General features: G+C 46.6%; 1 protein-coding gene across 1 annotated transcript in view; it reads left to right on the top strand.

Moving 5' to 3' along the window:
- Positions 1 to 7,482, top strand: part of rbl1 (retinoblastoma-like 1 (p107)) — a 16,594-nt gene extending 9,112 nt beyond the window's left edge. Inside the window, exons 15-22 of the mRNA XM_062544641.1 lie at positions 589 to 855; positions 1,282 to 1,481; positions 2,731 to 2,907; positions 3,588 to 3,659; positions 4,194 to 4,281; positions 4,795 to 4,946; positions 5,359 to 5,517; positions 6,079 to 7,482. Of these exons, the coding sequence (XP_062400625.1) occupies positions 589 to 855; positions 1,282 to 1,481; positions 2,731 to 2,907; positions 3,588 to 3,659; positions 4,194 to 4,281; positions 4,795 to 4,946; positions 5,359 to 5,517; positions 6,079 to 6,249 (1,286 nt within the window). The 3' untranslated portion in view covers positions 6,250 to 7,482. The remainder of the gene's footprint in view (positions 1 to 588; positions 856 to 1,281; positions 1,482 to 2,730; positions 2,908 to 3,587; positions 3,660 to 4,193; positions 4,282 to 4,794; positions 4,947 to 5,358; positions 5,518 to 6,078) is intronic.
- The last annotated feature ends 8,655 nt before the right edge of the window (positions 7,483 to 16,137 follow it).

Here is a 16,137-nt window from a genome sequence, read left to right as displayed (position 1 = left end):
TTGGAAACGACATGTTGGAAAAAACTGTGAAAAGTGAAGTAGAAATCCAGCCATGTATTGATTCAGCCACTGCACTTAAAACGGGAGATTTCAAGGGATGAAGCGAACCGATACTCAGGAGCCGTATCAGTGTGATATTGGGCAAACTTACTGGATCAGAAAATCCAATCTCCATTCAGCAAGATAACTTCTAACTTTACTTGGAAGGACATGCTACAGAGATGCTGTAGAATGTGAGGGAGCCCTGTAAGCAGCACAATTGCTGAGACTAAAAAGACAAATGCTTAATGCCTTTGCATCTCTTCCCTGCACTGTAAGTCAGTGTTCCACAGGAGCATCTGCTGAATGAATCCATGTAAATGTAAGCGTACAGTAGATGCTAGTTTATCTGCTCCATTTGATTCCAGCTGCTTTTGGAATTCCGCTAGGAGCACTAGCTAAGCATAATGACTTCCTTCCTGTATTGAATTGAATTGACTTGATTTGAATTGCGAATAAATCAAATATCTTTCTCTCTCATATCTCTTTCTACTTCTCTCCCTCTCCCCCTCTCTCTCTCTCCCTCTCTCTCCCTCTCCCCCTCCTCAGACGTTCCCCCATCTCCCATCTCCCTGCACGACCGCTACAGCTCTCCTGCTGCGGGCAGTGCCAAGCGGCGGCTGTTTGGGGACGACGCTCAGCCCTCGTCGCCCATCAAGCGGATCTCGGTGACGCCCATCAAGATCATCCCCACGTGCCACGAGGCCACCTTCACCACACAGTCCACCTTCACCACGCAGTCCACCTTCACCACCCAGGCCACCACCATGCTCTCCATGACCGCCAACGGCCAGCAGCTCAACATACCCATCCCAAGTATGGCTGCCTCAGCCCTCCCTCTCAAACCTGTGTGTGTGTGTGTGTGTGTGTATGCGTATATGTGTGTGTGTGTGTGTGTGTGTGCGTATATGTGTGCGTGTGTGCCGTGTGATGTCAGGTCATCAAATACCAATGCTAAACAATGATTACTACTATCTCTTTACAAATAATCTGTTGAAATTCAAGTTAAGACTTTCTCATTGTTTCACCTTCACCAAACCCAGCCTCTAACCTTAACCATGAATTGTAGCTGGCAGAGTTTTGGCAGATAGATAGTTTATAACCTGAGCATCTGCAGATGGTGTGTAGGGACCCATCCAAATACAGTGTGCTGTATCTCTACCTTGTCTCACTCCTGATTAAATCGTGCCCCTGCGGCGTACGGTGATAATGATGTTGCTGACGTCCTGTTGTGCTTTCCAGATGTGAAGAACGACGGTATGGGCGGCATTACGGTGATCCAGGTGCAGTCGAGCGACGTGTCCCCCCTGACGGCTCAGGTGCTGCTGACGGCCTCCCCCAGTCGCCACGTGGCGGCCCCGATCACCGCGGCGCCCGTCGTCGTCGACCCCCAATCCAACAAGCCGCGCCGCACCGGCTCCCTGGCGCTCTTCTTCAGGAAGGTGAGGAGCGAGCAGCAGGACACAGCAGGACAGGACACCCACCGAAACGCAGGACACACGCTGCATTTCAATTAGCTCAAATCACACAAGAATACGGCACATCTAAAACAAAAACAGACTGCATTTATCACACAGAAATTAGGGCACATTTAAAGCAAAAACACACTGCATTTATCACACAGGAATATAGCACATTTAAAGCAAAAACACATTGCATTTGTCATTTAGTGCTTCTCAAGGCACCCAAAGCGCTTTTCAGTGAAGGGGGACATCATTAGCCACCACCAATATGTAGCACCCACCTAGGTGATGCACGGCAGCCAAACAGTCACCACACAACAGCTGAGGTGGAGAGTGAGGTGTACAAAGCATAAATGTCCCTTATGGGGATGTGCATTATTACAAGGACTGGCAGGAGAGAATGCCAACCTACTGTAGCTAGAGGAGGCAAGATGTATGAACAGGGTTTCAGTGAACTGACATATTCTGCTGTGACATTTACATTTTCCTCAGACATCAGTTAACTCTGTCATTATGTAAGATTTATTTTGTATTCTCAGACCTCAGACAGCGCTATGGATAGACTTAATTATCTGAAAGCACAAAAAAGCATACTTTTCACTTCAGTTAACTTCCAAATTCTAAAGGCATCTGATTACAGTTTTCAATATGTTAACATCCCTAAAGCACATATCGTAACGACACCAATTATCACCCCTTTTGTTCGGAAATTCTAAAACAACGATGTTTTTTAATACATTAAAATAACGTTAATAACGAGGATAAATGAACCTTACTTTTTTCAGTAGCCATAGGTGTGTAGATTTGAACTAAATCTGGTTTGTTTTTTGCCGGGGCTTTTACCTCCTGAAATATAGTTTTGTTTACCACGCTCCGAGTTTAGTGCTGGCCTGGTGGTGTGCCTATTTTCGCCCTTTCTCACTGTACACCAACGGTTACTACACCGACGCTAATCAAAATTCCACTGGAGCTCCCAACCTTACAACACTGCTTTACAGCTCTTTGAGTCACGGTGAAATGTAATTTTTGGTACATAGCTCATTTAGATACACTTAAGGTGTGGGTGCTTGCGTTTCTTTACCAATTCCCCCGTCTTAGTTTGTATAGAAATGCGTATTAAGTGACACATACACGATAATAGGGGAGTCTGGCAATAATAGTCCCACTTTGCCATCTGTGCCACCCTGCCGTACTCAGCCCTGCGTGTCCTGTCTGTCCCTTCCCGCAGGTGTATCACCTGGCCAGCGTGCGTCTGCGGGACCTGTGTCTGAAGCTGGACATCTCTCCGGAGCTGCGGGGGAAGATCTGGACGTGCTTCGAGCACTCCATCCTCCAGAGCACCGAGCTCATGAAGGACCGGCACCTGGACCAGCTGCTGCTCTGTGCCGTCTACATCATCTCAAAGGCAGGACAGGGCGCGCTCTCACATTTGATATATGCTACACAGCAGTTTCCTGTGTATTAGCCGCATTATGTAGAAGCTGCAGGACAGTGTTTTATGCAAGTTAAATGAAACGAAACCATATTAATACTATATTAACTGCCCCCCTGTATTAACCTCATAGCTGAATTTTTTTTTCTAAGTCACTGTATAAACTGCGGCTATTATTTGGGAAGTTACAGCACTCAGATAGCACAGGGGTTCCAAAGCCACTTACATATGATATTACATAGTTATTATGATATTATATTGTTATATTACATATTTGTGATATTATTATGATCCAAGGACTATTGTCCCCAGGGCAACACTGGGTTAAGTGCCTTGCTCAAGGGCACAATGGTGGAAGCCGGCAATTGAACCCACAACTTTCCCCTCGACTGCGTGCTAGCCCCGTCCCTTATCCACTACACTAGCACCATTACTGCTCACCCCTCAGTGCAGCACTGGACTGTTAATCTATCATTCTGATTTTCAATTCTTAAAAAACTCTTTTTCTATGACTGGTATTGACCTGTGCAGTCTCCTAATCTCATAATAGAGCACTTAGCTTGTAGAGAACGGGCCACTCTTATCCTGATGAGCAGAGCACCGTTTGTTTGCAGTCTTGTCATGTGGAATGAAAATGGTTCTTTCTTTCTCAGATTACAAAAGAGGACCACACCTTCCAGGACATCATGAAGTGCTACCGCAGCCAGCCACAAGCCAGCAGTCATGTAAGCAAAGCGCACTCTCTCTCTCTCTTTCTTTTTCTCTCTCCCTCGCTTTTCTGTTTGTCTGGCTGTCTTTCTCTCTCTCTCTCCCTCTCTCTCTCTCTCTCTCTCTCTCTCTCTCTCTCTCTCTCTCTCTCTCATGGAGACAGATGATGGCTGCCTCCCTATCCTCAGCCCTCTAGGTTGCAGGGTTGTTATTGATGTCGGCATGGCGACCTGCTCGAGGCGCCTCTCTCCAAGCCTCTCATTTGTTGTCCAGCAGTGACTATTGTCTGACCTACAGCTCCCAGATTTCAATGGCTGTTAGCAAAAGCAAACTGTTCTAGATGAGTCGAGTATGTGAGAATATGTCAGAGGTAAAAAGCCATAGTTCCGTCAGTGATTAGAGATTTAGGACACTTTTTCCAGCACTATGACTCATAGGAGCACTGATCATCTAAGGAAATGAGTCATTGTGTGTGTGTGTGTGTGTGTGTGTGTGTGTGTGTGTGTGTGTGTGTTGACCGCTCTTCTCCTCTCCTCTGCATGCCGCTCCAGGTGTACCGCAGTGTCCTCCTGAGGAGGGTGTACAAAGAGGCGGCGGCGCTGGACGAGAACATGGAGGTGGACCAGCCTGCAGAGGAGGGTAATTACACTTAACCTGTGTCCCTCGCCCCCCACCGTAGGTGCCCCGGGGGTCTGGAGTCTTAGAGAAACCCATCACTTAACTAGGCGCACCTGTGGCCCTCGGAGAGCGCGCCGGCCGGCTCATTGTGCCATGCCTGGGAGGGAGGCGCGCAGCCTGATAGAATTGGGCAAAGGGACAGATGGGCTTCTTAATAGAGGCCAGTGTCAGTGTCAGGACCCGCAGGCTCTTTTGTCATTTCAGGGGTTGGCTTCAGCCCATTACTGTGTGTGTCTGTGTGTGTCTGTGTGTGTCTGTGTGTGTCTGTGTGTGTCTGTGTCTGTGTCCGTATCAGTTCATCAGGAGTGGACTTTGTACTTCATTGTGGCAGATTATTTTGATAGCGGTTAAAGAAGGCCCCCGGGAAACATTATTGGAATCAAGAGTCGAATACTGAAGAGATGCTCTCTCTCCCTCTTTCTTTCCTCTTTTATTTCTTTATTTCTCTGTCTCTCTCTCTATCTCTCCCTCCAGTGGAAGGAAGTAAAAATGGTGAAAGCACAGCCAATGGCGAGCGGGAGTCAGAAGAGGAGCGAGGTGACCTCATTCAATTCTACAACTCTCTGTACGTCCTGAAGATGAAAGGCTTCGCCCTCAAATACGCCACGCCGACCACTGACAGCCGGGTATGTAAATCTCCCCTCGCGCCCCGCGGGAACCCTATTGATTTCCACATTTGTTTACCGTACGGAGGCTAATAATTCTACTCCAGAGGTAATGAACGGAGCGCAGGAAATCAAGATGGCCTGTTTTCATCATAATACCTGGCATGTTCATAAGTGAACCTGGCACTTAACTTGCCTCCCCTGGTTGGAGATTTATTCCAGCGCAGGCTTGTTGTTTTTTCGATCGCGGCAGGTTCAGCGTTTGTGCTGAGTCTTCTAATGTGCGTGCATCATGACTCATGGGAGCATTGATCAACTGACGAAGTTAGAGTTATTCTGTGTGTGTGTGTGCGTGTGTGTTGGGTTAAGGAGTTTGTTTTTGAAATCTCTCTCTCTCCCTCTCCCTCTCCCTCTTCCTGCCTCCCCCCCTCAGATGGAGGCGCCCCCGTTGTCTCCGTTCCCGTCGGTGCGAGCGCAGCCCCTGTCCCCTCGCCGGATCTCCCAGAGGCACTCCATCTACATCTCCCCCCACAAGAACGGCGCCTGCCTCACCCCCAGCTACACATACAAGTTCAGCGGCAGCCCCTCCAAGGTACAGTCCCCAGACTCATGCCCTGCCCTGCCCTGCCCTGCCCTGCCCTGCCCTGCCCTGCCCTGCACTGCCCTGCCCTGCCCTGCCCTGCCCTGGCATATGAAGGCCCCCCAGATGTTCCCATAAATGTTGGCTGTGTGTGTTTTTGGTCTAAGGTTGACTGCTACATATTATCATTATTTCTGTAATATTTCATGATTTTATATTTAGATTTAAGAAATGTATAGCACGTTACCACTTACAGGTACAGATTTTGTAGCTCTAAAGAAAGAAGAAAAACAATATATAAAAAGCCTTTATTTTATCGGCTATTTCATAATTGAATCCATAAAAAACATGTAGAGTACATGTAAAAGTGAACTGAGTGACAACCCATGCGCAGCGGCAACAAACAGCCCTCCTCAGGGTGAATTAGATGAGGTTTAATCTACACCTAAATTAGATTGTGTAGTGTTTTGATGCATCATATCAGGTTGTATAGAAGAAGGTTGAAGGTTGTGAGAAACGCAGTTTACAGTTGCTTGCAGTGGTTTGAACCCTACTTGTGTTTCCTCTCTCTAGGATCTGAGTGACATCAACCGGATGATCCGCCAGGGCGGGGTGAACAGGAAGCGGGCGTTCACCATGGAGGGGGACGAGACGGAGTCGCCCACCAAGCGGCTGTGCCAGGAGAGCGAGGACGTGCTGCTCAAACGCCTGCAGGACGTGGTGAGCGAGCGGGCACACCACTGAGCTGTGATCAGCCCGAACATACCCCCCTGGTACCCCCCCTCCAGACACCTGATCGGCCCCAACAGGCCCTGCCTGCCCCATGTGCCCCCTCAGCTGCCCACCCCGCCCCTCTAACAGCATTGAACCAGCACCCTGCTTCAACAAACACTTTGACTCTCTCCAGAACTCAGGCTTAGCTACCGCTAGTAATCATGCACAAAAAAAAGCCCCATAATATTACAGTCTACTACAGGAAGCAAGAGGCTTCCGCTAGTCTCCTTCCTCTGTTGTGGAGGTGGGATGGGGTTGAATGATTGAGGGTAATCATCAGACTGTGGGCTCCTGAAATAACACTGCTGACCCCTGTAGACACCAGCGCCAATCATGTCTCTCCAGCTGTGACGTGCACCTGTCTGATGCGCTGCAGTCGGCATCCGTAGGAGATCAAGGTCAAACCTCTGATGTCTTGCCCTCTGAGACCACTGCTCCCAGTCAGGGCGGTTCTATCTCGTTTCACACTCTGAGGTGGGCTGCGTTGCCCTCGTTTGGGTCGTTTCGTGCGGCGCTCTTAGCAGGAGGGGCCTGGTCTCTGAGACCCGCTGTGGCCCTCTGTTGGACAGAACCCAGGCTGGTTTGGCCCTTTGAGCTGCTTTCAAACATGCAGCATTTTCTACTGTTGTGTAGCATCTACACTGTTATTGTTTTATATAAATTTTATTGTTTGTAAAAGTGTTTTAATTAAGGAGAATGTGTGTTGTGGTTTAAGTACTCCCCCTCCATCCAATGCAACAATGTGTTTTTTGGAGTCAAGTTTAATTCATGGAGTAATTTCTTGTCTGGAGTGTAAAATCACATTTTGTTGTGTAAAAAAAAGCCCTACAAACGTTGTAACTTGTAATCAGTGTGTTTGAGTTGTTTTTGTTTTTTAATTATTATTTCTGCAAGTGTAGAACTTCCTCTGGGACATTTTATAATAGGAATATTTCTGCTTTGTTTTACACCTGCGCTACCTTTTGTGTCGGATGGCTCGCCAAGTACCCTTTTGAAATGTCTGTTCAACCTCTTAAAAGAACTCCTTCTTACATTTGAAACTGTGCTGTTTTAGTCTTAAAAAATATCTGTACTAAACAGTGCCTTTTATATGTACACGGACATGTGTGCCCAGTTGAAGTGAAATGTGTTTTGTAACTAACATATTATTTGACAGAACATATTCAGCCCATTAATAAAACTTCAGTTATCCTACAGCCATTACTACTGTCAACAGTGGCAACTTCTTTATTAAATCCAGAAATTTTTGTTTTTACCATAAGTGATAATTTTACTTGATGGTTGAGATCATTGTCTGAACAAGTGCACATGGAGGATGTGATTGGAGGACCCTACAGTCTTAGCTCACACTCCTTCCACTAGATGGAGCCAAAAGATTATTTTCATGGCTATGTGCAGCCAATGCACTTTTTCAGTGTCGCTACACTCTGAATCAGTGCTGTAGATTCTCGAGCAAATAGAAAGAGACAAATGTGCATAATATTATTTTGAAAGCATGAAAGTTATCCATGAAGCAGGTTTGAAGAAATGTGTGTGTGTGTGTGTGAGAGAGAGAGAGAGAGTGTGAGGGAGAGAGACTATATACTTGTCAAAGACAGGTTTTCTTGTTTCCAAATGTAAATATAACCTTTGGTTGCTCTTACTCTGCTTTCTCATTGAACACCACATGTTGTGTTGTATAACAAATTAAACCTGTGAGCGAGCAGGCTTTAATGTCACTGTACTCCGTGTGACATGTAACAGGGAGAACTTGAATGCTACAGGGCATCTGGCTTTTCAGGCATGTTTGCTGCGGCTTGTGCATGCAGTCACAGAGATGGCTGTATTGATGCGGCCCCGGCCCTCAACACAGAAGTGGAATCCTCCCTCTGATGCACTCTACCTCCCCACGGAGCAGGGAGGTCTCTGGGAAGACGAGCCTGGCCTTAGGTTCAGCCGCCTTTGTGTTGAGCTGGGCTGCTAGGGACTGCTAGGAGATAAACAGGTGCGTGTGTACGAGCGTCCTTTAAACATTTAGGTCTAGATCAGAGTCACCGAGCCCAGGAACAGACGAGACGCAACGTGTTAGTTTGCCGACCGACTGATCATCACACGGTTCTATGTTCAGATAGTTTGACACAGAGGAACCCGGCGCTGTCAAGCCCAGCCGACCTGGAGCAGTCGCCGGTCCGGTTATCCAGCCAGCGATCCAACCCGTCATCCAGCTGTGCTGGAGTAAAGGTCAGGCTGGATTATGAGTGGATCAAGACTCCCTTTCAAGCGGCCTCCCCTTCACTTCTCTCGTCCCGTCCTCTGAGAGGAGGTGATGGCCAGTCAGGAAGAGGAGAGTGGTACTGACTGAAGGTTGGGGATGAGCTCAGTGGAGAGAGGTGGAAGTAGCATAAGCTCCTCTCAGAGAGCATGCTTTTACTAGCTTATTCCTGACTCACGTAGGAGTTCTCCATGTTGGGCTACAGAGAATGGGATCAGAAGAAATACTTCACTCTTTCCGAAGGAGATTTGACTGTCACAACAGCACCGTCCTGTGCATGTAAATAAAGACAAACATAGAACAAAAATATAAAAAAATAAAATAATAATAATCATAAGATAGTCACATCACAACAGCCACTGTAGGCCTACTCTGGCAAAGAGGTGAAAAGTTTGATTGCCATAAGAAGGAATGACCTCCCGTGTCTCTCAGAGGAACATTTGGGGGAGATTACTCTTCAACTCAACCAGCCTATCATTGGGATGAGAGGTGTTGTTCAAGATGCCTATTAGCATGTGAAGCTTCCTTTCTGTCACCACATCATGAATCCAGCTGAATACCACCTCCTATGGCAGAGCTGGCTTTTTAATAAGCTTGTTCAGTCTGTTAGCATCCCTCGCCTTCAAGCCTCATCCTCAGCACATCACTTCACTGCATTCAAAATGGCACAATGGATGATCTACTGTCTATCCCTAGAGTGTCTATAGTAAATGGCTAAAGAGACAGGTTTCATGGGTAAACCCTGCCTGATCTGCTGGTGATTTGGATTTCGCCTCGTAGTTCTAACCTGCACATCCATCTCTCCTGCTTCCTGTCCACATCTGCTGGGTCCAAACACAAACTAGCTCATCCAAAAAGTGCACCCAGATCTTTGGTCTGATTGGTCGAAGGACTATCCAAAAGCGTACAAAGAGTCATTTGAACTATGCCCAAATTGCCCATTGATCACGCCGCTTGTGCAGTAGAAATAAAGCACAGACTCCCCAGACTAATGTTCAATCTTAAAAGATTGAGCATAGTATGGTGATAGCCAGACTAAGGTTTCACTTAATTGAAACAATAATGTAGATACTGTAGCTGTAAAGTGCAACCCCTCCCCTCAAAAAGGATAAAGACAGCATTTCAAATATTGAGACTGACCCATTATTTCATGAAAAATACACTCATTTTGAATGTGATGCTGGCAACAAATCTCAAAAAGTTGATGGGGGCAACAAAAGGCCAGAAAAGTTCTATAATGTTACAGAAAACATGAGGAATATTTCTCATCGAAATACAGTAGGTTATCCGTCACCATGATTGAGTATAAAAATAACATCTCAGAGAGGCAAATTACGGGGCAAATTGTGTGGGCAAAGTTAGCAACAGTATAAAAACAATGTGAAATTGTGAAGAATTGTTGGATTTTCATCAAATTTATTCCATAATATCATTCAAATGTTCAGAGAATCCAGAGAAATCGTTGTAAACAAAGGACAGGGTTGAATAACAATATTGGGTGGCTGTGATATTTGTGCTGGATTAAAAACAGACCTGTTCTGGAAAGAAAATCATTGTATGGAAAACATCCAGTAGCCATTGTCTATGAACACAGTTTGATGTTCAAGCCACACGTCGGTTAAAATTCTACTATGCCTAGAAGAAAAACACCTTTACACGAGCCAGAAATGCTGTCGTCTTATCTGGCCCCAAACTCATTTAGATGGACTTGAAGGCAAAGTGGAAAACAACACCAAACTGCATCCTGCATATATTACAACAGTATGGCTCCATAGTGGAGGAGTCCAGGTGTTAAAGTAGCCTGCCTGCAATTCAGACCTGTCACATTCAGGTGCATCATGGAAAGGAAAACACGATTCTGAAGCTCCTGGGCCAGACTGTTGAGCATAGTCTCACGGGGAAGAATGGGGCAACTTTTCATTCTGAATTCTCCAGCAACTGGTCTCTTCAGTTCCTACATGTTTACAGTAATATTGAGAGTTAAACCGCGGTTCAGCATTAGCCTGACAGACATCAGACCGATGGTCTGGGGATGCCTCACTCACTTTACCAAGTGCTGAATCACTAATGAAACCAATCTTAAATTAGTACATTAAACTCGAAAGTACCGCAAGCACATCTTTTTAAATGGTTTTAAATGCAGTTGTTTACTTAATGTAAAAGAAGACAAGCTACCTGCCACTGACCCCATCAGTGCAGCCATTGGTAATGTTCAACACTCTGACAACCATGCTCCTGTCTGTCGTCATGTTATAAGGCCCCCTCATGCCAGATTAAGTGGTCGCGGTTGCTTCCTGGGTTTTTGGTGATCTGGAAATTGGTTTGAATCTGGGAAGGTCATCAGATGGACCTGTGTAGCCTCTCCATCTTCGAAAAACTCCTGAAGATCCAGCTCTTCAGATACTGTAATATCTCCTCTTGTAGCTCTACTTACAACCGTGCTAATTCTAGCACTTATCACCTGACTAGAAATGACACTTGACTGTATGGGAACAGCACTCACTGATGCACTAGCTCGTACTTACCATACTCTACCTTAAATTGTTTATCATGTTGAGGGTCACTTTGGTTAAAAAGCATCAACCAAATGTAATGTGATGTAATCCTCTCTTTAAAATAATCTAAGGATGATACTGATGCAATTGCAACCTTTTGGGACTTTCATGATATCCACAGTATAGACTCAACCTTTTGGGACTTTCATGACATCCACAGACGCATCACCCTCTCAGCATTTGCCCACTTTTTTACTTTTTTCATTTTTAGCCATGAAGCAGTGGAGTCAGGCTCTGAGCTTAAACTTTATTGCATATTGGAATTGTTTCCCCCTATTCAGGAGAAAACCTGGACATATGCATTCAACCTGTTATTTTCTTGTTTGATTTGGCCTGTGCTCTGGAATGACTTGACCCTTGAAACACGTCTGATGAAATACAACTAAGGCTCTTCACAAGCACCAAGTCAAATGCTTGACATGGTAAAGTCATGCAGGTTACGCTACAATAGCCTGCTATGCCCTTTTTCCATATTTTTGACCTGAGGAGTTTGAATGTGATCGAAACACATTTGGCATCTCAATGGCTAACACCCTTTTTTAAAAAATACAAAATCTACCACTCTCTGCCAATTGGTGATGAGCAAATTCTGCTGGGACTGATGCAACTCTTTTTTCCCTTGGCCTTTAACCAACACTTCAGAGGTACGACTAGAGTCAGGGCATACAGGGGCTGTGATTAATTCCCTGTAGGCCTTGTCTGGGAACCAGACAGATGGGAGAGCTCATTGCATTAGGTCAGGCTACTGTAGTAGGCCAGTGTAACAAATGTGTGCGCTTCCTTTATCTGTTTAATGCCATGATGTCAATTTAGGTTTCTGGCCTACTTTAGTGTGTGACTATTATCAGCTTGCTCGGCCTTTATGTGACCAACAAATGCATATAGTGCATATATAGTGCATACTGACAGCCATGTAGACTTAGACACTGCATGCAGTGACCATCTAATGAATAGAGTGATGGGCTGCAAATGAAGCCATTCACTTCAATGGTTCTGCCCTGGTAATTGCCTACCAAGGGGACAGGGTTTTGACTAGTTTAGCTTCTGTCCGATTCGCCCAGCTTGGTCAGACTCCCGGAAATTGTATATGTTAGCAAAAGGCAATCTCCTCATTGACATCCAGGCCTTTCCCCCTAATGACACATTTGTGTGCCCAACACTGGACCTGGACGCCGTGTGAAGCTAAGATGGCAGCGGTGTCCAATTTGCATTGCACTCCCTGGGCTAAGTGCACAAGCTGATCCGCAGCCATCGCAATGAATGAAAAGGCTAATTTATGGCACTTCCCCTGGACTAGTCTGTGGCTGTGTGCAGTGCACATTCCCAGTTGTCAATGCCAACACACGGCCTAGTGTGGCCACTCTTCTGAGTCCACACAGGAACCCAGGCCAACTAAAGCTCAGAGAGCTTACAGAAACCCGCAGAGGTGAGAGTTTCGAATCGTCTCTCTGGCAAGGTGTTGGGAGTCAAAGCCTTGGTGAGAGTTGTATTTGAGCAGGAGCATTTCTAGGTAACCTTTGTTGCTGTTTGTTTACTGATTAAGCTCGCTGGCATTCCGTACACCCAGCTTTAGCTTTCAGAGGAGCCAGCACAGAGATGCACTAGGAGGGTGTTATCAATCAACACTGCACTACGGGTGACTATCACTTTTACGACTTTTCCCCCTTTTGTTGTCAGACAGACACACACACACACACACACACACACACACACACACACACACTCACACTCACAATCTTTCTCCCCCCCCCCCCCCCCCCCCCCCCCCCTCTGTCTCTCTGTCTCACTCACACACACACACACACACACACACACACACACACACGCCTTTTCCTTCAAGGTAGTCTTAACCACCCCGGTGCATAACCCTCCAGCGCGAGGTTGTTTTTTCGGAGCAATCTCAAGTTTCAGGGCTATCAGCACATACTCAGCACCGAAGGTCAGGAAGCTGATTTATCAGCAGGGCATGTTAAATGCAGTGCTAGCACGCGCGCACCATTGATCTTCCTGTCACACCAGGGCATATCACTGACTGGAGAAGATCTCAATTTGCTTAGAACATAGCCCATATAAATTATAGACTGAGAAACTGTGTAGATCAAAAAATATATACGCTATGATCATGGCGGAGCAGGGCCCATGTTATTTGCATGATGCCACTAAAAGGGAAATCGTTATGTGTATAGGGCTATATGTCATTATTTTCATAGGTTGCTGGGTTAGGAGAAAAGACCAGAAGTGGTGTTATACTTGGAGCAGGTCAGCTACTGTACATCTTCTCATTGCTGTTAGGGCACCCATATCAATTGGCTGAAATTGCCTGGTCATCTGACCGAAACATAATAAACAATAAAAAGCTACAATTGCAAATGAAGACAGTGTGCGGGAGCTTTCTACTTCCTTGGATATTGGTGACCATGTGGTCCTTCTCCTACACACCCTTCCCAAGGAGGTGTGCAAAAGCACCATGTTTCCAGGGCACCGTATCAGCCTGATGGGCAAGAGGTAAAGAATGTGCTGCAGCTCCACAGCACGGCAGGAACGACTGTGCCGTGAATACAGATGAAATAACACACACAGCCTCCGGAGAGGTGCTGAAAGGCAGGTGTGACACCTCAATGTCCTTCTCAATCTCAATGTGTGCACTGCTAGTCAGTTTAGTGGTAATGGACAGATTGGACCCAAGCTGGTGATGAGGGGGTTTATCTCTCTTCTATTCATGTGTTGAGGAGTGTGTGCAAGAACTCACACCTGAGGCACACTGTTGTAGTCTGTCCTTCATTTGTCTTTTGTCAGAGAACTATAGCATACAATAAGTAAAGACATCTCTCTCTCTCTCTCTCTCCTCTCAATCACTCTCTAATTTCTTTGTAGTCTTTCCTTCTCCCCCCTCCATCTCTCTCCCTAGTCTAGCCTCATCTCTCTTGTGAGCTCCTTCATTTCTCTTACCGCCTCCTCACTCTCTCCCTCTAGTCTCTAGTCCGTCTGGTCTCTGTTGCTCTCTCATTCTCTCTCTCTCTCTAGTCTACCATCTAGTCTCTGCTGCTCTCTCTTTTTCTCTCTCCCTCTAGTCAACCATAGCCTCTGTTGCTCTCTCTCTCTTTCTCTCTCTTTCTCTCTCCCTCTAGTATACCATCTAGTCTCTGTTGCTCTCTCATTTCTCTCCCTCTGATTTCTCTCTTTTCCTCTTTCTCTGTCTCTTATGCCATCTAGTCTCTCTATCCCACATGGGTCTCTGTCCCACTCTGACGCACATGCTGGCCTGTGGTGGGGGGGTTTGCGTGACCCGTGATGACTTGAGTGGCAGCCATTTCATCACCTTTAAACTGCGTGCGTGTGTGGCGGCTGCAGCCAAATGACTCACGGTAAACAGACGGCTCAGACCCGCGGCTGGTTTACAATCACAGCCGGGCCGCGACCTCCGACCCCGCCGCAAGGGCCCGTCTCACGGCTGATGGAGAGGTCCAGCAGACCACCTGCCGTGATGGTGCGTTGGGGGAGCTGACGCCCATCACCCCGTGACATTGGTGCTGCCGGGGCATTTCTGATGGCCAGTCAGTCACGCCACCGAGCTATGTCTGTCACACACCTCTGGTCAGGTGCTTCAGGTTTGGCCTGAGGATGCGGGGCAGTTCTTATGTCGCGGGGCAGTTTTTATGTTGCGGGGCAGTTTTATGTGTTGATGAGTCTCTTGGGTACGCTCTCGCTCTCTCTATGTTCATGATCACTTGGCGGCTCTAGACTGCAGTGAGTGAAGTGGGCAGTCAGTGTATGATAATGACTGCTGAAGATCAGCTGACAGTTGATGATTCAGTCGCTGTCTGTTGCACAATGCTGCTCCCGCCATAACTTGTGAGATCAATATCTGCTCCCTTTAATGAAAATCCCAACCAGCTAACTCAATCAGATCCATTGCATTGTGCTAATCAAATATGCATTTGTTCTCGGCATGATAATGGCAAATCAGATTCTGTTTAGAAATGCTGTTTGTAACCCGCCTTTCTGCTAGCCCCCACCACCACCCCAACATACACACACACACACACACACACACACACACACATACACACACACACACAGAGACACACACACACACAATTACTTTCCCCAACCCCATGTTTTTCTTTTAAATCAATAAAAAGTTGATCACAAAAGAAAACACAAACGCTCTCTCACTTCTACTTGACTCCGACATAATCCCACAATTACCATGACTCAGCCTCTCTTGTGCGTTAGTGAAGGCAGAAGTGGGGCTGGCTTTTTAAAAGAGCCACCCGAAAGAAAAAACACTGATATTGTTTGCACCCAAACTTGTCCTATTTGTCATTTGCATTTAAATGACTCTGTGTGTGGTGAGTCACGCGCAGCGCCTCATTAACCAGCATTAGAAAAGGGATCAGTAAGGAAAGAGAGCGGAGACGCAAGAAAGGGAGCGCTCTCCCCGCGTGGAGCCCTCGCATGACAGCAGACCAGACCCCCTCAGTCTGCCCGCGCCTGCACGGAATGCCACTCTGTAGATAAGAGAGTCGTCAAATGTGTCTGGCTGCTCGTCTCCCAGAGAAGGCAAAGAGAGTTCAATTAAATAAAAATGCCCCCATGGATACAGCATCATCCATATGGAAATGAGGTGTATCTGCATGCTTGCATGTGTCTGAGGCAGAGCAAGAGAGAGAGAGAGGGGAAAGGGGGGGGGGGGGGGGGGTGTATTCATGTTTGATATGCCTTCACTATAATGACCATTCTTGTTATACAGTGTGGCTCCCAGGCTACACAACTGGCTGGCAACTGGGGGCGTTGGCTTGTAGGGTTATTGAGACATAGTCTTACTGGTTTACTGTCAGCCCTCGGCCTCAACCTGCATGTGATCCCACAAACACCAGACCAGGAGAGAGAGAGAGAAAGAGAGAAAGAGAGAGGGAATAACCATTTGACATTTCTTTGGATGAGATTTTAGTATGGGTAGAGGTAGATACACAGTGTGCTTCAGTATTATGCACTCCTCCCCAACTGATTTGAAGAGAAAAGGATCTCACAGTCCAGTGAATGAAATGA

Source organism: Sardina pilchardus, chromosome 9 (genome assembly GCF_963854185.1).
Source record: "Sardina pilchardus chromosome 9, fSarPil1.1, whole genome shotgun sequence".
Classification (NCBI taxonomy): domain Eukaryota; kingdom Metazoa; phylum Chordata; class Actinopteri; order Clupeiformes; family Clupeidae; genus Sardina; species Sardina pilchardus.
The sequence above is the reverse complement of the archived record's forward strand: the minus strand, read 5'-3'. Positions and strand labels throughout refer to the sequence as shown.